The 25430-nt window shown below is 37.3% G+C and overlaps 1 protein-coding gene across 1 annotated transcript; it reads left to right on the forward strand.

The window, feature by feature from the left end:
• Nucleotides 1–6700: 6700 nt before the first annotated feature.
• LOC132613813 (ribose-phosphate pyrophosphokinase 4-like) lies at nt 6701–17600 on the forward strand. Its single transcript, XM_060328068.1, has 7 exons — nt 6701–7208; nt 9262–9577; nt 9710–9805; nt 13700–13768; nt 15028–15156; nt 16470–16569; nt 17182–17600. The coding sequence occupies exons 1-7, from the start codon at nt 6850–6852 to the stop codon at nt 17313–17315; spliced, it is 1203 nt and encodes a 400-aa protein (XP_060184051.1). The 5' UTR covers nt 6701–6849; the 3' UTR covers nt 17316–17600.
• Nucleotides 17601–25430: the final 7830 nt, after the last annotated feature.

A 25430-nucleotide genomic window follows, 5' to 3' on the forward strand; every position in this document is an offset into this window, starting at 1 on the left:
CAGCGTGCAAATGACACCCTAGTTAACCCCTTTTAGCCTTTAGCCTTTAGTCTTTAGCCTTTTCTTTGATAGCAGTTAATTAGCCTTACCCCTTTGTTCTATAGCACTCAATATTTGATCCAAAACACTCCAGAAGCACTTTAATCAAATTACATGCATAACGGGAGTTGGGAGGCGAAAAGAGGGGAAATGGTTGTTAACTGTAATCTAGGAAGACAATGGGAGCACCGAATGAACAGAACTAATTCACGTGTTAGTTGGGAACTAAAAAAAAAATGTGTAGCGAAAAAGTTTTCCTTCTAACTTGTGTGATTTTAAAAAGAGTGGTGCTTAAACAAAGAAAATGGGGTGAATTGGGAGAAATTTAAAGGTTAGTTGGTGTTGAATAAGGGCTAATAAAGAAATAGTGCAAGAATGACGAATGTATAAGTATTAAAGTGCTTAGGGAGGTTAGTCACTATTATCCAAATAATTCCTACCCGTCCCGTAGCCTACATTACAACCCTCGAAGTCCTACTTGATTCTAGGCTCGTCTGACTTGTATTAGTAGAGTGGTTACACTACGGGCAAGCATATGGTATGTCGTACATTACATGTGACGTTCTTTGTGAGAGTGAGTGAATTTATTGATTTCAGGTCCATTGAGTTAAACATATGATTCTTGATGAGATATGGACTATTTTGTTGTGGTGAGGGCACATAATTAGCAATAGAGTGGTGAAGTGTTGATTTCTTGATCATAAGGTGACCTATATGCGTTAAAGTGGTGTCGTTGAGTCAACTGTTTTGAAATTTGAAATGTCTTCTTTGAAAATAAGTACTCGTTGCTGAAACTGAGGCTTTTAAAACCTTTGGCATGGCTTTCGCAATCTGGGTCGCTGGTTTGTTTTTGAAAAATCTCGCTTCAAGAGTTAGCCATACTAGCCGAACCCCGTTGCAGACCTGTTTGAAAGAGTGAGCTAGAAGTGTAGTCTGATGTTGGTTTGTGTTTGCTCGAGGGCGAGCAAAGTCTAAGTGGGGGGTGGTGATATTTGGCACAAATATCATGTTTTGTGTCGTATTACAACTTCTTCTTATGACTTTTATCGCTTAATTAATGACGTAACCGTCGTATTTGAACTTATGTCGTTACATTTTCATGTGTATAGGTACGATGACGACAAACGATGGAAAATGTGCTTGAAATGATCGGAATTCGTAGCATATGCTGATTGGCTGAGGTGACGAGTCGATGACCGCAAATGACGAACAAAGAAGAAAAAGAAGGGTTAACCACTAAAGGGATCTCGCTTTCCGTCCGCATCGCGGAAGGATCGCGAGAAGCTTCAGAACTTCAGGCTATCGATCCGCATCGCGTGAAGAAAGCAGAACAACCAAACTCAGACATCAGGTTGCGCGATCGATCCGCATCGCGGGCAAAAGGCGAGAAGCTGCAGATCATTGCGCGATGCGGAAGGAAAGCGGGACTCTGCGGACGTTTTCCCGATTAGACTAGGATTTGGATTCCTTATTTGTTATTTTAACCCTAGCCTATATATAGACGTTTTTATAGCTGAGAACGGTATTCTGGGATTATTCAAGGATTTGTAAGCCACCGTTCTCCTTTTTCTCTCTCTAGGTTATTTTATTTTTCATCTTTTTCAACCCTAGTTTATTCATGGCTTCTATTGTCTATGATCGAATCATGAGTAGCTAAATCTCCTAGTTCTAGGGTTGTGGCGAAAGACTTGAAAGTTGATTTGATGACGATTATTATCTATTGATTTTCCATATTGTGGGTTGCTTATTTATTCTTGGTTTTAATTGTTTGATTATCTGGCCAATAGTTAGACACTATCTGTGGTGCGTGAATTGAACTTGAGAAAGGGAATTCGCGTACGTAATAAGAATAAATAGAGTTTGTTCGATTTAATCGTTTCGCTAATGAGGATAGAGATATACCCTTTAGCCCTACTTAGTTGAAAACGGAGAAATAAACGTGTTCTTGTTACCTCTGATGACCATAGAGATATAGGCGTTATGGTAACATTTACAAGCTTGTGAGCAGTTCGAGAGAATATCATAAAGCATAATTAACCCGTTAACTAGTAACCCAGGAAATAAAATAGGTGGAATTGTCTGAAGATCAACTGGATTGTCAAAAGCCATAACCCTAGATCTTTCTCTCATCTAATAATTCTTACAGTCCTTGTCAACATTGTCCCAGTCATAAAAACACCCATCATAAATTGTTTACTTTTCAAGTTTTAGTTTAGTACAACAAACAATCTTGGTTTTCACTTTCTTGAATAGTTTCATTCGAATTTGAATTAGCTTAACAGTAGAATCTAAGTCTCTGTGGGATCGATATCTAGACTTAACAGTCTATATTACTTGTACGACCACGTATACTTGCATGTGCGTTTGGGAGCAACACCTCTTAATATTAAAAGATGAGTCATTAACAACTTGGCATATAACAAGTGATGACCTTAAAGTAGAATTTCGTTGTTGAAATGAGGTTATAGACTTATGTTTTCCTTTTCTTTTAAATTATATTTACTTAAGTTATGTTGGAACTTAATATGTTAGGTTGAAATTTGGCATAAGAGTATTGTTTTAAAAAATAGATTTTGAATTTATGTTATATTTTCTGTTCCAATTTATTTCCTTTAATAGTATTGACTTGTTATTTTACATTGCATGACGTTCTATTATCAATTTAATAGATTGTTTTTTTGTCAAACATTTAAATAATTTTATGACATTATATTTATGAATATTAATCTTTTTCTCAAACATGTCGTCCATGATTCTTACAAAATGTATGTTATTAGTTTTTATAATTAATTAACTTAAAATATTATTAATTTGAGAAACATATATATCTATTATTTTTTATAATATTAGTTACAAATATATGATTATTAATTTATATATTTTTAAGAAACAAATGTATCTTAAATACCCAAGTTAATATCATTTATAAAGGTACATATTTGTCAAATATCAACTTTATTTTTTGATAATTAATTTTTATTTTTAAAATTATCAAACTGTGTAATTATGCTTGTGCAACACTACCTGAATAATTACACCAATTTAAATTACCAAGTGGCTTTCCAAACAGAATCTTAGTTCTTGGGATTTAGTCAACGGATAACAATTGAAAGTATGACCTTTACAAGCCTCATAAACTATATGGATCAATTATGAAAGTTTTGTGTGTCATTGGATTGAAGATATATTTTTGATAGTTACAGTAAACAAACTTGCATACGCAGATTCATGACTTGAAGTTTGTGAGTTTCTCCTCATCTCAAATTAAAAAATAAAAAGGGACAAAATAAAGTCGTAACATGGTGACCGAGGGGGCTCAAACCCTTGACCTATACTAGGCAACAAAGCTTAACAAGTTCCTTTACTGCCGCTAGACCATCAACACACTTATTTAATGGTTCTCAAGTCTTAATTCTTATATATATATATATATATATTTACTGAATTTCTCAATATAAATACAAGATCCGCGCAAAAGTAACTAGATTCCCGAGATACCCCACCTATTACTCTAAATCCACCCCTGTTTGCATAGTTCAAACAAAATTGTTCATAAGGATATTCATCTGAAACTTAAAAATTAGATCATTAACCTTTCATATTCATCAAATGGTCCTGGCATTTTTTATATTAATTCGTCTTGTTGAAATAATTTTTACTTTATGCATTACCCTAGGGAAGACGTTATGTGTAAAAGAGGGGTCGTTTGAAAGGAGTGATGGGATGGGATTACTACTCCAGGGGATTGGAATTATTCCGTGTTTGGTTGGTGGAATAACTCTTTTGGTATCCACCCAATCTTATCTATATAGGTAAAAGGTGGGATAAGTTATCCCATCCCATCCCACCAAATCTCATCTATATGGAATAACTTATCTCTCCTACCAAACAACGTAATATCTCTCCTTTTTCTTTTCCCCTTGTTTTTCATTTTAAGTAAGCACTTTCTTTCAATTCTTTTATTTTTGTATTTGTTTACCTAAGATAAGATGATATATTTTCAGTTCTAATATTTGACTTATCCTTTGTTATATATTAGAACTAAAATTTTCAATTATTATGTAGGTATTAGTTATCTAAAAAAGATAAACTGACGCCAAACATTATACTATTAAATAATGCTAAATTTTGTGTGGAAAGAAGAAAATAAAATCAAACATAATTAATTTTTTTGTGAAAGATTATTTTGTCTACTATTTCGAACCGAACCGAACCTAAATGTTTTGCTATACTCCCTTTTATACTATCTCATATCAGTGCTAATGGAACTTTTAAGAACGAAGGAACAATCAACGGAAGAAGGAAAAGTCAAGCCAAACAGAAAGCAAATTCAAAGTGGGTACGTTTGTCATGTCTTTAAATAAAAAGTAAACACTAGCTTCGATATTCTTGTCTAAATTAAGAAAGACATCATCTTCAAAGAGTACAATTTTCATATTTGTTGTTGATTTATCTTCTAGACGACGAGACAGTAAAAAAAGCGCAAGTTTAAAATTAGTGCACGTAAAAATATTTCATAATAAATAATAATCATCGACATGAAAATTCTACATGGTTATTTCTGTACATTAATATATTAATAAGTTATGTTGACCAAAGCCTATTGTGCAGATATGTTTATAATTTCCCAAATGATTCTGATATATTAAAATTGTATACTTTCACATAAAATGCATACTAATTGAAAATACAATTTCACTATAAAATTAAGTATTTAAGAATAACGAAATTGATAGACAGAGATATTTTAAACACATATAAAAGGTGTTTATTCCAAAATCCAATCGAAATTTGCATATCCTATTATTGTGCTAGACACATAAAAAAAAGTTAGTTATGAGAATTATGAAGAGTTGTGTACTATGAAAGAAATTTTTACCTAAAATTGCATTATCTCTTAGAGACATTATCAATATCGACAAGAATTGTAACTTGATCATGATAAGTAACTCAAATGATACAAGGCGAGATGATATAAACTATTTTATTTAATATTATTAGATAGATTACCATAATAATAATATATGGATATTTCAAGACCAAGATAACCTTAATATGATGATGCACGTTAATACCTGTAAATTGTGTTACTCGTAAAAAAAAATTAAAAAACTTTTTTCAGATTCTTAAATGTATTTATTAATTTCTCTTCGACATCACCTGCTAGAAGTTAATTCTTAAATTTCAAAATTTCTTGTTCTTCACAGTGCTTCTTCTCTAACTCCCTCTTCAATATTCTTTTTAAATTAATGCTCAAATATAAAAAAGAAAAAATTAATAATCATGTAATTGAATTTCTTTTAATCTCCTTGACAGGCTTTCATGTCTGTTTTAAAATTCAGACATACTTTTAAAATATGCATACAATTGTTAAATTATATTACTTTCCTTATAGCTTATAGCAGAAATTAGTGAAATCGCTAATGTGAGATTCTCAAGCGCGATTCTGAATATAGTGGGGCTCTAATATAGATACTTAATACCGAAGAGAAACTAAAAAATAACTCGTCACTCAAATCTAAGGGGAACGTGAATTAGCCAAACTTAGGTCTCTATCGAAAAGATAGAAAGGAATAAAGATGTGCCCATTCAGAGATTTATAGGGTCGTTTTATTTGTCAAGCACGAGAATCTTTTTCTCTACTAGCTGTTTGTATCAAATCTCAATTTAGTGGACGCGTATCTTTTTAGAAATAAGCTTTTGGCACATATTATTATTATTAAATTAATATATGTTTTTTCTTAGTTATGCGATTCTATAGTTTATAACTAGATTATTTAGTTAAACACTACTAGTATTTACTTGGAAAAAAAGAACTTGATTCGTGTTTATTAACAGTTATAAGTAAATAATTTTTATATCAATAAAGTTTACCTGGTAAAAATAGGTAGTTACACTTCACAAAATTATTATTTAATGTTCACAAAATTATTATTTAATGTTCATTTAAAATTTTAGTTAAAATTATCTTATATGATACTTTCTCCATCACATTCTAATTGCTGCTTCAGCTCTTTTCACACCTATTAAGAAAAACAATAAATACAAAAATATCACTTATTAAGTTACCCTGATTTATCAAATATTTTTTAAGAATTGAACATTATTGAAAATAATTACTTCTTTATTGTTAATGATATAACTGAAATAATATTCAACTTCAATTTTGAATTTCAAAAATGATGCACTCTTTGTTTCAATTTGTTTGGTTTGATTTAGAGTGTGATGGTCAAATTAACTATGTTTGGTGTGAATTCAGATAAAGAATCTTCAATTTTTTGATATAAACTTTATATATTTAGAAATTACATAAAAAGTAGTATAAATTACAGTAACTAACAACTCAAATATATATAAAATGTATTAAAAATGTTTATAAAATGTATTAAGAAATGTTATGCTTAAAGAAATATCTTTGACCGTCTAAAAGTGTACTCCCTCGCGTTTACTTTTACTTGTGCACTATTCTAAAAATAGATTTTCACTTTTACTTGTTTATTTTCTCAATTAAAAAAAAAATATTTTACCTGTTAAACCTTTAGCATTAATTATTAATTTCAAATTATTTTTCAAAATCATTAAGACTATATACTAATTAATAGTATAAAGATTATGCACTTTTATTTCTTATTTCTTAAGTGGCATGCAAAATCCATGGATAAGTAAAAGTGGAGGAGGGAGTAGTTCGGTCGTGTTTTATGTTGTTGGGCGCAGTTTATAGTGGTGTATTAGTTAGTTCCGTTACACACGCAGCTTGCGACAACACACACCTTCACCCACGCTTATTCATTTCCGCCATTACACATCCACATGTCAGCTACAACACCGCCACCAGCACTTCCTTCTTCCCAAAATACCCCTAATAAATTGCGTAATTACATTTCTATCCTCTCTCAATCCTTCAATCGAAAAAAAGATTATTCAATTCGATGTGAATTTGAGAACAATAATAGTCAACGGTGGACTGTTGGTTGTGTTTCCGGTACTGATCCAATTCATATTATTCTTAAACCTCCTTCATTCCCAATGGCTTCAGCTACGGCTTTAAGTTCTAGTACTATGAAGAATGCTAAGAGAGTTTGCCTCTTCTATTGCAATGAAATGAAGGATCTTGCTGAGCGAATTGCTTCACAATCTGATGCAATTGAGCTTCGTAGCATCACTTGGAGGTATCATTTTATGAATTCTGGAATCTAAGCAATTGGGCAATTTGAAAAAAGAGTACTCCCTCTGTATCCCAATTTACGAGATACCGTTCAGATTTCGAGAGTAAAACTTTTTTATTTTGAGCGTCAACTCGGGCATACAATCTTTATGTTTTTTAAAAAATAATCTACATACTTAAAAACTACACAAAAAAAATACTATAATTAACAATTTAAAATATCTAAAGAGCATACGAATAAATTACGGTTAAAGATTTTTTTGTTTGACTCTCGAAATCTGAACTAATCTGAACTTTATCACATAGATGGGGACAAAGGGAGTACTATTTGGAAAAAAGTTAAAAAAAAATGGTATTTGGAAATTGGAGTTCGTGTTTGGACATGAATACAATTTGGAAAAATGTTGAGGTTTCACGAGTGATTTGGAGTGACAAATATAAAAACATGTATTTGGAGCTTTTTTGAATTCAGGAATATGAATTTCGAAATATTGTAACAATTCTATGTCCAAACATGAATCCAGAAAAATGTAAATTATCCATGGCCAAACGGGCATAATATGCATGAAATTAGTGTTCCCTCGTCTCAATTTTTATGTCGCTCTTTCTAATTTGGGAGAATTTTTATGTCGCTCTTTCTAATTTGGGTGTCTCAAATATCTGATTTTTTTTATTAATAATGTTATGTTATTATATTATTTTTACAAATTTCTAGAATTTGAATATATTTTAATTTATCAAATTTAAGTAGTGATATCATGTATTTCATCTTTTAAATTTGATCGGGCGCAGAGTTTAGCATATTAATTTGACTTGTATAATAAATTAGGGGTCGTTTGGTAGCTGGTTAGGGGTTAAGTTATTAATGTATAAAATTTATACGGTGTTTGGTTTGCAATTTAGAAATTTGCATAAATAATACGTGTATAATTTATGAGGGGACTTATGTATTATTTTGTGCAGGATAGAAGGTGGAATAATTAATATATGAATAACTAAACCCCTGCATAACCAATCCCTGCATAAAATAACTTCTTCTTTTTTTTTTGTGCGAATTGCCCTTCATTTGGGGTGGTCTTTAATTTTTGCCCTTCAAATTGGTGGTCTTTAAGTATTGCCCCTCGCCTAACACCCTGAGGTTGTGGGTTCGAACCCCAGCTCAGTTAAAAAAAAATAAAAAATCGCAAGGCTGAATTTTCGCGAGGCAGAGGATGCAGAATTTTGCAAATCTGCCATGCAAATTCTGCCAATTCTGCCTGAAGGGCAGAATTTAAAGACCACCATTTTGAGGGGTAAAAATTAAAGACCACCTCCGGCAAATGGCAATCCTGCAAATTGCCCATAAAATAATGCATAGGTTCCCTTTAACTAATCTATGTATTATTATTAATTGCATAACTCTAACCAACTACCAAACGACCCCTTAGTGATTGGGGAGGATAACTTGAATCCATGGATGAAAATTTCATGAATAAAACACTGTATCAAAATTTAAAATTTTAAGGTATTGAGCGTTTAGGATGTCCCAAGATGGAAAGTTTTTGGGACGGAGTGAGTAACTTTTGAAGATCCAGAAGATATAAAAGGGGAACTACCAGCTTTATATACTCTACCAGAACTTTTAACTATTTGGCTGATCTGTTATTCTAATGTATGCTATGCAAATGCAAACCATACTAATGTGTTAAATTCAGTGTCACATAAAATGGAGCAAAGGAAGTACAAAATGTATTCCTGTTAGTAGGTCCATAAGGATAGTTTTTGGGAATTGAAGTTTTGCCTGGTTACTATGAGATCAAAGTTTCCTTCTTGGCACCATGGTAACATACTTGTCAAAATAATTTTGAACTAAACGTTCTATTGCATATATTTCTTTTATCTAGACTTGGATAACCGATTCCCTATTTAAGAAAAATGAGGGTAGAATTTATTGGATTTTCTGACTTCTATTGCTGCAATATTAAGGAAACATAAAATTATTTCATTAACAGTAACACAGGTACTGTCTGTTGTCGAGTATTTTTCTGGAAAGTTGATTTGGTCTTAAAAACATTCAGGACTTTTGAAGATGGATTCCCCAACTTATTCATATCTAACGCTCATGGCATCCGTGGACAGCATGTAGCTTTCCTTGCTTCATTTAGTTCTCCTGGAGTAATATTTGAGCAATTATCAGTCATTTATGCATTGCCAAAGCTCTTCGTCTCCTCATTCACACTTGTCCTTCCATTTTTCCCAACGGGCACATCTGAGCGTATGGAGGATGAAGGTGATGTTGCCACAGCTTTTACGCTTGCCAGGATTTTGTCAAACACCCCAGTTCCTCGAGGAGGACCAACTAGTTTAGTTATCTTTGATATCCATGCCTTGCAGGTGTACACCAAATTCGAATCTTCGCAAAAAACTTGATGTTTTTTGGTTTTTTGGTGCTGGTCATTTTCTAGTTTATATGTCATCCTAATGTAAAGCTGACGACACTTGTTTATATGACTTCTCTGATTACAGGAGAGATTCTACTTTGGAGACAATATACTTCCATGCTTTGAGAGCGGGATCCCCTTGCTTCTAAATAGGCTACAACAACTCCCTGACTCTGACAATGTAAGTTTCTTTTCCTTTACTTTTATCCTGGAACGAAATAGAGCATAAGCAAGTTAATGATATGTTTGACATTTGTGTTGAAGGAATAGCGTTATTTTTCATTTTTGATTTCCTTGATTTCGCAAAAGCTTTTGGATTGGTGGTAGCCAACTCTAGTTTTCCGAAGAAGGAGGAGCACTTGGTAACCTTTTGTAGCTCGGTGGCTGCGACGCAAATAGAATTTCTGCTTCTTAGAAAAGATGATAAAGGCCTCTGTAAGGACTGCAAGGTCATACCGAGTGAGAATCTTACGACCCAACATAAGCTATTGGTGATGGATTTGGAGATAAGAAGGAAGAAGAAGAAGAGGGTCGTGGATGACCGACCGAGGATTAGGTGGGGAAGTTTGACTCCGTCTAGTTCCCTAGAGATGGGGGAGAAGTTGATGGATATGGGAGCGTGGGATAGTAGGGGGGGATGCGAGCATTATGTGGGATAGGACGGCCAGTTGCATTAGGGAAGCAGCTAGAGAGGTATTGGGGGTCTCACGAGGCCGCCATGGTGGGCACCGAGGGGATTGGTGGTGGAATGGAGAAGTCCAAGGGAAGGTAGAAGCAAAGAAGCAGGCATATGTGAAGTTGGTAGATAGCAAGGATGATGAAAAGAAGCGGACGAACAGGGAAAAGTATAAGATGGCGAGAAAGGAGGCGAAGTTGGTAGTTTCGGCGGCTAAAACGGCAGCCTTTGAACACCTTTATGCAGAACTAAAGGACAGAGGTGGGGATAAAAAGCTATTTAAGCTCGCCAAGGCGAGAGAGAGGAAGGCACGCGACTTGGATCAAGTGAAGTGCATCAAGGACGAGGATGGCCAAGTGTTGGTACAGGAATCTCGCATTAGACAGAGATGGCAGTCATACTTTCATGAACTCTTGAACGAAGGAGGGGACAGAGACATTGTGTTGGGAGACTTGGAGCACTCGGATAGGCGTCACAACTTTGGATGTTGTAGGAGTATAAAGGTTGAGGATGTTAAGGGAGCTGTTCGTAGGATGCGCAGGGGAAGAGCGATCGGACTTGACGAGATTCCTGGGGAATTTTGGAAGAATGCAGGCAGGGTAGGCTTGGAGTGGCTGACTGGGTTGTTTAATGTCATTTTCAAGACAACGCAGATGCCGGAAGAATGGAGGTGGAGTACAATGATTCCCGTGTACAAGAACAAGGAACACATTCAAACCTGCAACAACTATAGAGGTATCAAGCTGCTAAGTCACACTATGAAAATGTGGGAAAGGGCGGTGGAAATGAGGGTGAGGAGAGGTGTGCCTATTTCAGAGAACCAGTTTGGATTCATGCCGGGGCGCTCGACTACCGAAGCCATTCATATTGTAAGGAGATTGGTGGAGCAGTATAGGGAGCGGAAGAGAGACTTGCACATGGTATTCATTGACCTAAAAAAGGCCTACGACAAAGTGCCAAGAGAGGTCCTATGGAGATGCTTGGAGGCTAAAGGTGTACCTGTGGTGTACATTAGAGCGATAAAGGACATGTATGATGGAGCTAAGACCAGGGTAAGGACGGTAGGAGGAGACTCGGAGCACTTCCCTGTTATGATGGGGTTGCATCAGGGATCAGCTCTTAGCCCGTTTCTATTTGGCCTGGTGATGGATGAATTGACGCGACAAATACAAGGTGAGGTGCCTTGGTGTATGTTGTTCGCGGATGACATAGTCCTGATTGACGAGACTCGCAACGGAGTTAACGATAAGCTGGAGGGCTGGAGGCAGACGTTGGAGTCTAAATGATTTAAATTGAGTAGGACCAAGACAGAATACTTGGAGTGCAGGTTCAGTGGCCTACCGCGTGAGGCTGACGAGGAAGTGAGGCTTGGTTCCCAGGTCATTCAAAAGAAAAGAAGTTTCAAGTATCTTGGGTCTATTATACAGGGAGATGAGGATATCGATGACGATGTTTCACATCGTATTGGTGCAGGGTGGATGAAATGGAGGCTCGCCTCCGGAGTGCTGTGTGATAAGAAAGTGCCACCAAAACTTAAAGGCAAGTTCTACAAAGTGGTGGTTAGACCGACTTTATTGTACGGGGCGGAGTGTTGGCCAGTCAAGAAATTTCACGTTCAGAAGATGAAAGTCGCGGAAATGCGAATTCTGCGGTGGATGTGTGGGCACACTAGGAGGGATATAATTAGGAATGAAGATATCCGAGACAAGGTGGGAGTGGCATCGGTGGAGGACAAGATGCGGGAAGCGAGGCTAAGATGGTTTGGGCATGTGAAGAGGAGAGACACAGATGCCCCAGTGCGGAGGTGTGAGAGGTTGGCTATGGACGGTTTCAGGAGAGGCAAAGGGAGGCCGAAAAAGTATTGGGCAGAGGTGATTAGACAGGATATGGCACAGTTCCAGCTCACCGAGGACATGACCTTAGATAGGAGGTTGTGGAGGACTCAGATTAGGATAGAAGGCTAGGTGGCTAATCCTTTCACCATAGTAGTTGTAGTTTTGCTCATTTGATTTCTGCATTTGATTGCTGCTTATATTTGTTGGGCTGTTGTACTTTAGTTATCTTATTTATCTATAGTAGTTATCTTATTTATATTTGTTGGGCTGTTGTACTTTGGTTATCTTATTTATCTATAGTAGTTAATGCTCCTTTCTTTCCGGACTGTTCTACCATGACTTTCTCGCTTTTGTTATTCCTTGCTTTCATATTGTTTTTGATATGCTTGGTCCTATCGGATCTTTTGTCTTGTTTTTCCTCTCTTGTTCTCCTCTCTTGAGCCGAGGGTTTTTCGGAAACAGCCGCCCTACCTTTCAAGGTGGGGGTAAGGTCTGCGTACACTCTACCCTCCCCAGACCCCACATGGTGGGATTATACTGGGCTTGTTGTTGTTGTTGTTGATTTCCTTGTGCTCTTCGCATAATCTGCTATTGAGGAACTCCAGTAAACTAACACGTTGATGAATTTTATAGCATGTAAAAGCTGAAGGTTCATGACGATATTGAAACAAACAACCCTCTCATCTCATTAAGCTAAATGCTTTTATCCATTCAGTTCAACCTCGGATAGGTAAATCTGGGAGCATGTGACTCGGTATTCTTTGATAAAATGTGTGTTACTAAAAATTAAGGCATCTTCTCTGGCAGATTTAGCTACCTCAAGGCTCAAGCTTAACAACTGTTACTTTTCCTTTTTGATAATGGTGGTGTCCGGGTCAGGTTGTCCCCAGCTCAACTAATCCACCAGAGACCTGCTACCTCCCGCTAGTGTCTAATACCGGGTAACTTTGTCCATCAACACTTACAGAGATGGAAAGATATCACCTGCCATTTTTGCCTCTCGGGAAGGATTTGGAATGGCATAATATCGATTCACTTTTCTTCTAGGATTTCATCCCTGCTATCCCATTGTCATTTGAGCTTGATTGCCGTTGGGCCACACCCTTGGGTTTTGTAGGCTTCTTAAGAGCTGTTCTAGTTTTGGTTTCCAATTCAGATTCCTCAAAGTGTTAGCTCTCAAACAGATATGCAGTTTGGTGTAGTTTCTTTCAACATAAACAGAATGAATTTGTATTAGCTCTGTCTTCCAATAACCACAGGCTGTAGTTTCTTTTTAACACTAATGTTTAGATTAAGTGGTTCATAATTCAAGCATGAAGTAGTTAGCCGTATGAGTCCAGCATATGATTTTTCCTTTGAGATGCTTTTCCCGTTGCATACAGATGCAAAAAGAAATGTAATGGGCTCTTGGTCCTAAAATTTTTAGTTCACATAACAGCTATGCTTATAACATTGCGGGAAGCTTTGCTTTCACTTACTAGTTATATGGTTGAACTAACGGAAGTGGTGAATGGTTAAATAACTTTTCCTGCTAATAATTGACCTCTATTGTTTCTTTCTGTAGATATCTCTAGCTTTTCCTGATGATGGTGCATGGAAACGTTTCCACAAGCAGCTTCAGCATTTTCCAATGGTATTCCTTCAAAACTAGCTTGGTGCTCAAAATAGCTCCATTAGCATGATGATCGGACATTCGTATTCATGCTTTTATGCTCATAAACTTTGTTCTTACATGTTCTAATGAGGGACTGAATCGTATTTTCCCTTCCTATTGTCCTATGTGAGCTCGTTCACATTGCCGGTCCCAAGTCCGGATAAAGGAGGAGGGTTGCCGAGGTCAATCGGAAACAGCCCTCTACCCCATTAGGTAGGGGTAAGGTTGCGTACATCTTGCCCTCCTCACATCCAACTTGTGGAATTACACTGGGTTTGTTGTTGTATTGTCTCATATCTTCAGTTTCTTCGTTCTGCACTTGTATTGTACAAATTGCAAGTAGGACTATTGACCTTTATAATTGCGCTGGAGTACCAATGCCGAGGCATAAACCAGTTACTTAAATACCCAAAGTTGGAGACTACCCCCCCCCCCCCCCCCCCCCTTTTTTTTTTTCGATAAGGTAATAATATTATTAACAGTTGGGGGAAAAAGACCCCATATACAAGCCGTATACCAAAAAGAGAGAACCTACGTCAAAACATGATTCTCAAAAAAGGAGACCCAATCCAATGTTGGAGGCCATAAACCACTTACTTAAATAGTATGAATTGTATTTTATAAATTGAAAATTGGACTATTGACTTTTATGTATGTGCTGCAGTACCTGTGCCCAAAGTTGGAGGCCATAAACCACGTATATAAGTACATAGTAACTAACATTATAAAATGATCCGTCCCTGCCCCTCACGAAGCCAAATAAATAAAAGATGAAGGAAATTACCGACCCCAGCTTTCATTAAAAAAAAAAAAAATACCAACCCTAGCTTATCTGGGATTAAGGGATGGCTGATTTATTGATTGATTGATGTTTTATCTTTGGTGAGGCGGTAGGGAAGAGAGAAGTAGATCCTGCTATGTTATGAGCTTCTTAAAATTCCCAGTATAAGAGCTTGCAAAGTTTGCATGCATGTCTGTAGACTCTGTATTGACATTGACAACAGCACCATGCTATTTTTGGTGTTAGTTTCCTGGACTTGGCAGATTGGGCAAGTCACTGTCATCTACTTGTCTGTTGAATTTAGTCTATTTCCTTAAGAATTTGTTGGTTCCTTAAATAATCAAGCTCCTGGCTTTTTTATCATTTCATTGAAAGACTACATCTTTGCTGTTCAATTTGATTTATATCTGGAACCATGTTACTGCTGCTCATTGACATGGCGTATATTGATTATCAGATTGTCTGTGCTAAAGTTAGGGAAGGTGATCAACGAATTGTACGAATTAAGGAGGGAGACCCTGCAGGACGTCATGTTGTGATAGTGGATGATCTCGTACAATCAGGTGGCACCCTAACAGAATGCCAGGTGAGAAAATTAGGTAGGCATAGGGACATGAACTGAGTGATATTTGAAAAAAAGTATGTAATATTTGAAGTTAAGTTGGAAAAAAGATTTTTGAAATTTGAAGTTATGTTTGGACATGCATTTCACTTGAAAAAAATGTTGAAATGCTGTGAGAGAAATTTCTTTTACTTAAAAAACCTTTTCTCAAGTTTGGAGTGAAAAACTGGCACGATGTATAACCAAACAGGTTTTTTTTAAAAATGAAAAAAAAAACCAAAAAAATAAAAAAAATCATGTCCGAACGGGCCCTAATAGTGTTGTCTGGTAGTCTACATCTAGACAAATTTACTTATCGTCATATTAGGCTAGAATGGGCACATTTAACTATAAATTCATGACCTGGTCTGTTTTGGAAAAGAAAAAGGGAAAAGTATTAATATTCTGTATAGTCTAATACTCCTAAATAGTAGTCCTGGTACTCTTGCTACTCATTTTCCATTGTGGCTGATCTGTGTTACTTGAAAGAAATTGGTTTAGAAACTATTTATGTATAATCTTTCGCTTTAGACATAATCTCTGTTAAGTGAAAAGCTAGCCTCATTTAGGAAGTTGATAACTACTTGTTCAGACCCTTCAAAATCCTTTCTGTCGATCTGACATGATTTGGGATCCACACCGGATTTGATCAACTTACTTTGGGTGCTTTGACTACCTCTATGACCAAAAAATACTGTTTGTTGGGTATTTGTTTGGTCTTTAGGTTTATATATATATATATATATATATATATATATATATATATATATATATATATATATCCCTTTGCTCAAAATATCTCATTAACAAAGTATTTGGAGTTTACAAAGAATTAAATTTTACTAGTTTTAGTTCAGATAACTTCAACTAGTAGAAATATATACTTATATAAGTCGTAATATACAATTTGTAGGCTGATAATACAGTGCAATGAGATCCTAGCATTTAGAAAGTAGAATTAACAAAACGCGGAAAGTACCATTTCTTGGGTCCATGATTCAAGGTAATGATTCGTAGTTGTTAATTATGTAATGCTCTAAAGCTGGACAAAGCAAACGTCGTACAAGGTAGTAGTTTAGATTTCTTTTCCTCCGTGTTGGAGGATTTCTTCTCAATGAGAAGATAATGAAATGTGGAGAGGGTCATGGTAGCACGCATATTTTCTTAACAAACCTAATTATTAGAATGAGCATTGTTTAACAAGCTTAGATGCATATCGAAACGACATTCTTGAAAATTGGCGTTCACTTCTTTCCCTCTTTTCTTATTTGAAGTAGCACTACTCTGCCTTTTTGCAGAAAGTGTTGGCTAGACATGGAGCTCAAAAGATAAGTGCTTATGTGACCCACGGAATTTTTCCAAACAGATCATGGCAGCGTTTTAACCATGACAAAGGAGGTATGCGTGTTCTCAGATTCTTGCATTAGTAGCAATAATTTCCTTCTATAAGATTGGTTGTGGCAATAGGTCTGAAAGCCCTTGAAAAATTTTCAGAGGTACTAGAGTGTGGCATCAAGTTTGAGATCTGTTTTCTTAGACTTTCATAAATCTTCTTACAGGTTTTTCCTAAATAATGCTGAACTACCATTCTTTAATGTGCTGCTTTTTAAAATTTTCGCTTACTATTCTTTCGACAGAATGGTTCCCCTTTTTGTTCAACTTGTACTTTCCTGCTATGCATCTTCATGAGAATTCCTTATACATTGGTAGACTGGAAAAATATTGTACTAATCAAATTTTGCAATTTGGCAACTGAAAGAGTAGATATTGTGCAGCAATACAACACATTTAGGCACCAAGTCTGTTTGCAGCATGATCTTTCTTCCTTTTTCGTTGATAGTGTCCTTGTTTAGCAAAACCCATATTAAAATCTATTACCACATCTAAAAAATTAATTCTCAATGAAATGCACAGCTCTACTCTGTGAATGTCTGTCTTGAGTTTTGTTCTATCTTTTGTTTGAATTTTATCAGGTTATTTCATCGCTGTTTACCTTTTTAACTTTTTCAGGTAGTCCTGAGAATGGGATGACTTACTTTTGGATCACGGATTCATGCCCTCGAACAGTGAAGGAGGTGAAAGACAAAAAGCCATTTGAGGTTCTGAGCCTTGCCGCTCCCATAGCAGCTGCACTTCAGATTTAACTGCAGATTCTGTACCTTACCGAACTGTTCTTTCATTCTTTATAAGTGCAATGTTCTTCTATTAATGGGCAGCCCGGTGCAATGCTCTTCTATTATTCAAGATATATAAAGAAAGCTAGGAGAACCCGGAGCTTCCTGCCAGCATCATCGCAATGAGTGGTGCTACTCAAGTGTGAGGAGTTTTGATTGATGTAGACAGATTTTTGTATAACTCTATACCTCTCAGAAATAATAGATTTTGAAGCCAGCATAATGAAAGATGTTTACTACTCTTTGCACCTTAAAGTTCTTCATTTGAAGATATCCCTTTAAAGACAATTTACCTCAAAAAATTAATCCAATCCTATTGTTCAGAATTTACAGATGTTTGTTAAGAGTTTCAATGGGGCTTTAGAGAGGAAGTCTTAAGCTGAAAATACTTGAATAAGCAAATACTGATGGCATCCTGTTAATTTCAGAGGGGAAGTCACTTTTTCCAAAACCATTTAAGGCGCAATCATTATTAATTTTTTTTCTTTTTCTTTTCAGAAGCCAGTATACACAAACTTGAGAAGAATTGGTATCTTCTTCTTCAACTTGGTTGTTGTACAACAGTATTTTTTGAATATATAGCAATTGAAGTGTAATATTTTGAAGAAGTATATTTTGAATTTCGAATGTCCAAATTGCGTTTAAATCAAGTGGGTATTGTTTGAAAAGCTTAAAAACATTGGTAAATCACTATTGTTGCAGGCTTGAGAATGTGGTTCTTGATATAAAATGTGATTTTAAATCAAGTGGATGTAGGAAAAGTTTGAAAATAATGGCGAATAACAATTATTGCAAGCTTGAAGAAATGGATTTTGAATTTCGTATATGAAAATTGAGTTTAAATCAAGTGAATGTTGTTGGAAAAGTACGTCTTGAATTTCGAATACGAAAATTGTGAAAAATCAAGTGGATACTTTTTGAAAAGCTTAAAAACATTGGCAAATCACCACTGTTGCAAGCTTGAAAATGGGGTTCTTCAATTTTGTGTATGAAAATTGAGTTTGAATCAAGTGAATGTTGTTGGAAGAAGTAGATCTTTAATTTCGAATATGAAAATTGCGTTTAAATTAAGTGAGTATTATTGGAAAAGTTTGAAAATATTGGCAAATCATGTTGCAAGCTTGAAAATGTTGTTCTTGAATTAATAGTATGAAATGTGAGTTTGAAATAAGTGAATGTTGTTGAAAAAGCTTGAAAATATATCGAATAACAATTATTGTAAACTTGATGAAGTGGATCTTGAATTTTGTATATGAAAATTGAGTTTAAATCAAGTGAATGTTACGAAAACCTTGAAGATATTGATAGAAATAAATATTGGTAGTTCAAATTTCAGAGAAAGTACTTTTTATTTCGAACAGACATGTCTGAAAATTCAAATATATGTATTTAAAGTTTTTCCGTGGCAAGCCAAACTTAAGGTATGATTGTTGGAAGTTTAACCTTTGTAAGCCAAACTTGAAAGTGATTTTTATAGGTTTTTGGCATTAGCGAGCTAAACACCCCTAGAGGTGTCAAAACAGTTGACTGGGATGAGCAAAAATAGAACAGATATTACAACGGAATCATATCGTTGATTCGATCTAGTGTGGCATTTAAGTAAAGTTGATTAATTATACCACATTTGATGACTTATCATTATTCTGCAACATTCAGTGTTATAGATGATTTGAAATGCAAATGATAGTTCTTTGCACTTCAGAATGAACTGGGAACCGGGAGAAGAATTTTTTTCTGTAGAAAGCGAGGGAATTATAGCATTAAAACTGAAGATTTTTAGCAAGAAGAAAGGACTTCTTGTATTTCTGAATGAATATACAATCCATAAGAATGGGTACTTATATATGAGTTCTAAGACTAAATAAGGAAAGACAATATTACACAATCAATTCCTAATCATTTACATACAACAACAACAGCCCAGTGAAATCCCACATCTTGGGGTCTGGGGAGGGTATAATGTACGCAGACCTTACTCCTACCAAGGTAGGATGGCTGTTTCCGAGAGACCCTCGGCTCAATAGAAGCATAAAAAGGGGGTCAGATAAGGTTAAAAGATTTAAAACGATATTGCAATGAAATAATGCAAGCGACACAGTAAAACAGGATAATCAAGGAATTCAAAGCGATATGGAAATGCAAATCACGAAAGCGGCACAGATAAAATAGAGTAATCAAAGTACAGAAAGTAGCAAATAATAACATAAATCAAAGCACAAGAAATTATAATGCACTAATGCGCCTACTAATAAGGAAAGATAACGAGACTTATATACTAGCCTTCTACCCTAATGTGGGTCCTCCACACCTTCCTATCTAAGGTCATGTCCTCGGTAAGCTGTAACTGCGTCATGTCCTGTCTAATCACCTCTCCCCAATATTTCTTTGGCCTACCCCTACCTCTTCTGAAACCATCCATGGCTAACCTCTCACACCTCCGCACTGGGGCATCTATGTCTCTCCTCTTCACATGCCCAAACCATCTCAGTCGCATTTCCCGCATCTTGTCTTCCACCGAGGCCACTCCCACCTTATCCCGAATAGCCTCATTTCTAATCCTGTCGCTCCTAGTGTGCCCACACATCCATCTCAACATTCTCATCTCGGCAACTTTCATCTTTTGAACGTGAGAGATCTTAACTGGCCAACACTCCGCCCCATACAACATAGCCGGTCTAACCATCACTCTGTAGAACTTGCCCTTCAGTTGTGGTGGCACCTTCTTGTCACATAGCACTCCTGAAGCTAGCCTCCATTTCATCCACCCTACCCCAATACGATGTGTGACATCATCGTCAATCTCCCCGCTGCCTTGCATGATAGACCCAAGGTACTTGAGACTACTTTTCTTTTGGATGGCCTGAGCACCAAGCCTAACTTCCACGCCAACCTCCTGGGGTGTCTCACTGAACATACACTCTAAGTACTCTGTCTTGGTCCTACTCAGCTTAAATCCTTTAGACTCCAAGGTATGTCTCCAATCCTCCAGCTTAGCGTTAACTCCGCTACGAGTCTCATCGATCAGGACTATGTCGTCCGCGAAAAGCATACACCATGGCACCTCACCTTGAATTTGTCGCGTCAATCTATCCATCACCAAGGCAAATAAAAACGGACTAAGAGCTGATCCTTGATGCAACCCCATCACAACTGGAAAGTGCTCTGAGTCCCCTCCTACTGTCCTTACTCTAGTTTTGGCTTCCTCATACATGTCCTTGATCACCCTAATGTATGCTACAGGTACACCTTTAGCCTCCAAACATCTCCATAGGATTTCTCTTGGAACTTTATCATAAGCCTTTTCTAGGTCGATGAATACCATATGCAAGTCCTTCTTCCTCTCCCTATACTGCTCCACCAGTCTCCTCACAAGATGAATGGCTTCTGTAGTTGAGCGTCCCGGCATAAATCCGAACTGGTTCTCTGAAATAGACACGCCTCTCCTCACTCTCATCTCCACCACTCTTTCCCACACTTTCATAATATGGCTTAGTAGCTTGATACCTCTATAGTTTTCGCAACTCTGGACATCCCCCTTGTTTTTGTATAGAGGGATCATTACGCTCGACCTCCATTCTTCGGGCATCGTTGCCGTCTTAAAGATGACATTAAACAACCTAGTCAGCCACTCCAAACCTGCCGAGCTCGCGCTCTTCCAAAATTCCCCAGGGATCTCGTCAGGTCCGGTCGCTCTTCCCCTGCGCATCCTACGGACAGCACCCTTAACCTCCTCAACCTTAATACTCCTGCAATACCCAAAATCGTGACGCCTCCCTGTATGCTCCAAATCTCCCAACACGATGTCTCTCTCCCCTTCTTCATTCAAGAGTTTGTGAAAATATGACTGCCATCTCTGTTTAACGAGAGTCTCCTCTACCAATACTTTTCCATGCTCATCTTTAATGCACTTCACTTGATCCACATCGCGCGCCCTTCTCTCCCGCACCCTGGCTAGCCTGAACAATTTCCTATCCCCGCCTTTCTCTTCTAGTTCAGCATAGAGGCGTTCAAAAGCTGCCGTCGACACCGCCGACTTCGCCTCCTTCCTCGCTATCTTATAAAGTTCCCTATTCGTCCACATCTCCACCTCATCCTTGCTTTCTATCAGCTTCGCATACGCCATCTTCTTTGCTTCCACCTTCCCTTGCACTTCTCCATTCCACCACCAGTCCCCTCGATGCCGACCACGACTACCTGTCGAGACTCCCAACACTTCCCTTGCTACAACCCTAATACAACTAGCCGTCCTATCCCACATACTGGTCGCATCCCCACTACTATCCCAGGCCCCCATATCCTTCAATTTCTTTTCCATCTCCAGGGCACTAGCCGTGGTCAAACTCTCCCATCTGATCCTAGGTCGATCCTCCCCGACCCTCTTCTTCCTCGTCATCTTAATCCCTAAATCCATCACCAAGAGCTTATGTCGGGTTGTAAGGTTGTCCCTCGGAATGACCTTACAATCTTTACACAAACCTTTATCATCCTTCCTAAGAAGTAAAAAATCTATCTGAGTCTTAGCCGCCGAACTACGGAAGGTTACCAAGTGCTCTTCCTTCTTTGGAAAACTCGAATTGGCTATCACCAACCCAAAAGCTCTTGCGAAATCCAAAAGTGAAACTCCTCCTCCATTTCTGTCCCCGAAGCCAAAGCCTCCATGCACATCATCATAACCTCCCGAAATAGACCCGATGTGCCCATTGAAATCCCCTCCCACGAAAAGTTTCTCAGTAGGCGGTATGCCTCCCACTAACTCGTCCAAATCCTCCCAAAAGCGCCTCTTCTCCTCCTCGCGTAAGCCCGCTTGCGGCGCATAAGCACTAATAATGTTCAAAGTGGTCCCTTCAACGATCACCTTAATCGACATCATCCTATCGTTGACTCTCCTAACCTCCACCACCTGATCCCTTAAATCACTATCTACTAAAATGCCTACCCCATTCCTATACTTCGATCTACCAGAGAACCAAAGCTTATACCCGTCTACCTCCTTAGCTTTAGGTCCTACCCATTTGGTCTCTTGGACACAAGCTATATTAATCTTCCTCCTCTTAAGGGTCTTAACTAGCTCTATGGACTTTCCCGTTAACGTCCCAATGTTCCAAGAACCTACTCTCAGTCTAGATGCTCCTTTAACCCACTTACTCCTCCTAACCCTCGTCCCCGTCCCCGTCCCTCCTAATCATTTACATCAACACAATATATTCCTAAAATTAAGCTATCAATCTTAATCATCAATATCAAATCAACATCTCAATCTTAATCATTAATACCAAATCAACACTCCCCCTCAAGTTGGTGCAAAGATGTCGCACATGCCCAACTTGCAAACCAGTGTATGAAAAGTCCGTTTGTTGAGGCCTTTAGTAAACACATCAGCTAGTTGTTTTTCTGATGACACGTGGAATAAACTCAAGACACCACCTGTGACTTTTTCTTTGATGAAGTGTCGATCAATTTCAACGTGCTTTGTTCGGTCATGCTGGACTGGATTTCGAGCTATACTGATTGCAGCCTTGTTGTCACAATACAAGGAAAGTTTCCTTTTTTCATACAATCTCAATTCTTCTAGTAACTTTTGTAACCACAAAAGTTCGCAAACACCCTAGGCCATAGCTCTATATTCTGCCTCCGCACTTGATCTAGCAACTACACTTTGCTTCTTGCTTCTCCAAGTGACCAAGTTTCCTCCTACGAGTGTACAGTAACCGGATGTAGACCTTCTGTCATCTAAAGATCCAGCTCAATCTGCATCGGTAAAGGCTTCTATTTGGAGGTGACCATGTCTGGAGTAAAGTAGACCTTTTCCTGGAGCAGACTTCAGATATCGCAAAATGTGAAAGACAGCTTACATATGAGGATCTCGAGGATCATGCATAAACTGACTCACTAGGCTGACTGAATAGGCTATGTCTGGTCTAGTGTGAGAGAGATAAATGAGTCTTCCAACCAGCGTCTGATATCTCTCTTTATCAACTGACTTTCCAACTTTGCTTTGTAGTTTGTGATTGCTTTCAATGGGTGATTCTGCTGGTTTGCAACCTGTGATACCTGTTTCTTTCAACAGATCCAGAATATACTTTCTTTGAGAAATAAAGATTCCTCTTTTTGATCTAGCAACTTCAATTCCCAAAAAGTACTGCAATTTTCCTAGATCCTTGATCTCAAATTCCTGTGCCAACAACTTCTTCAATCGGGTCATCTCCTCTTTGTCATCTCCTGTCATTACTATGTCATCAACATAAACTATGAGAAGAGTGAGTTTACCCTTTAAATGTCGTATAAAGAGGGTGTGATCCGCATTGCTTTGTTGGTAACAAAGGAGATCATTGCTTTATAGAATCTGTCAAACCAAGCTCTAGGAGATTGCTTCAATCCGTACAAGGCTTTCTTCAGTCTGCATACCTTTCCTTGACTTTGTTCAGTACCAAAACCAGGAGGAATCTCCATGTACACCTCTTCTTCTAAGTCTCCATGAAGAAATGCATTCTTCACATCAAACTGTTGCAAGTCCCAGTCAAGATTAGCTGCACAAGATAGAAGAATTCTAATAGTATTCATTTTTGCAACAGGAGCAATTGTCTCTTGATAATCCACTCCAAAAGTCTGAGTGAATCCTTTAGCCACCAATCTTGCTTTGAACCTTTCAATGGAACCATCAGCTTTATGTTTTACAGTGAAGACCCATTTGCAACCAACCAACTTCTTGTCTGGTGGTGATGCGACAAGTTCTCAAGTCTCATTCTTTGATAAGGCCTTCATTTCTTCCATCATAGCTTGCTTCCACTTAGAATCTGCAAAAGCTTCCCTCCAATTCTGGGGAATAGACACAGAAGAAATAGACAAGGTAAAGGCTCTATAGGAGGGCGATAAAGAATTATAGGAAACAAAGTTAGATAAAGGGTGTTTAGTGCAAGATCTGACTCCTTTCCTGTGAGCAATAGGCAAATCTAACTCATTAGGAAGTATAGATAACTCACCAGAAGAAGAAGGTTCGGCTTCGGCAGGTTGCATGATGGCTTCTTCTGCTCTATTTCTCCTTGAGTAAGTTATCAAATCAGGCCTATCCAAACGCCCAACAGTCTCCCCCTGAATTCTTTCTCTAATTTCACTTTCTCTTATGGCAGTAGTTTCAATAGTTTCCCCCTGAATTCTTTCTCCAATTTCACTTTCCCTTGTGGCAGTAGTTTCAACAATAGAACTAGGAAAACCCATCTCTTTTTTCTTATAATTCTCCCCCTGAAGAGGTGATGGTGTAATACTGAAATAGGGCTCAGATTCCCGAAAGGTAACATCCATACTGACAAAGAATCTCCTAGAAGGAGGGTGATAACATTTGTACCCTTTCTGTGTTGGAGAATACCCAATAAAGACACATTTAAGAGCTCTAGGTTCAAGTTTCCCAGAGTTCCTAGCGTGAACAAAGCAAACACACCCAAATATCTTTAGAGGAACAGTATAGTCATTTTTACCCTTTAAAGCTTCTAAAGGACTTCGGAAATTAAGAGTTTTAAGTGGCATTCTATTGATGAGGTAGGCAGCTACTAGAATGGCATCCCCCCAGTAAGGCTTCGGCAGATTCATGGTAAACAAAAGGGATCCTGCTACTTCTAACAAATGCCTATTTTTTCTTTCAGCAACCCCATTTTGTGCACTAGTATAAGGACAACTAGTTTGATGGATTATCCCAAAAGACTCCAAGTAAGCTCCAAAAGTTTTATCCATGTATTCTGTGTCATTGTCAGTTCGAAATATCTTTATCTTAGCCTCAAACTGAGTACAAATCATCTTATGAAATGACTTAAAACAGGAGAAAACTTCACTTTTGGCTTTTAACAGATATACCCATGTCATTCTAGTGCAACAATCGATAAAAGTAACAAACCATCGACTACCAGACAAAGAAAGTGTTTGAGTAGGACCCCAGACATCAGAATGAATAGTCGAAAAGGGAATTGTGTTTTTATTGTCACTCAGAGGATAAGAATTTTTAGTGTGCTTGGCATATTCACATGCATCACAAGACAAAGATTCAAACTCAGTTCTAGAAAATAAACCAGGGTATAACTTTTTTAAAGCAAAAAA

Source organism: Lycium barbarum, chromosome 10, assembly GCF_019175385.1.
Source record: "Lycium barbarum isolate Lr01 chromosome 10, ASM1917538v2, whole genome shotgun sequence".
In the NCBI taxonomy this organism is placed as follows: Eukaryota; Viridiplantae; Streptophyta; class Magnoliopsida; order Solanales; family Solanaceae; genus Lycium; species Lycium barbarum.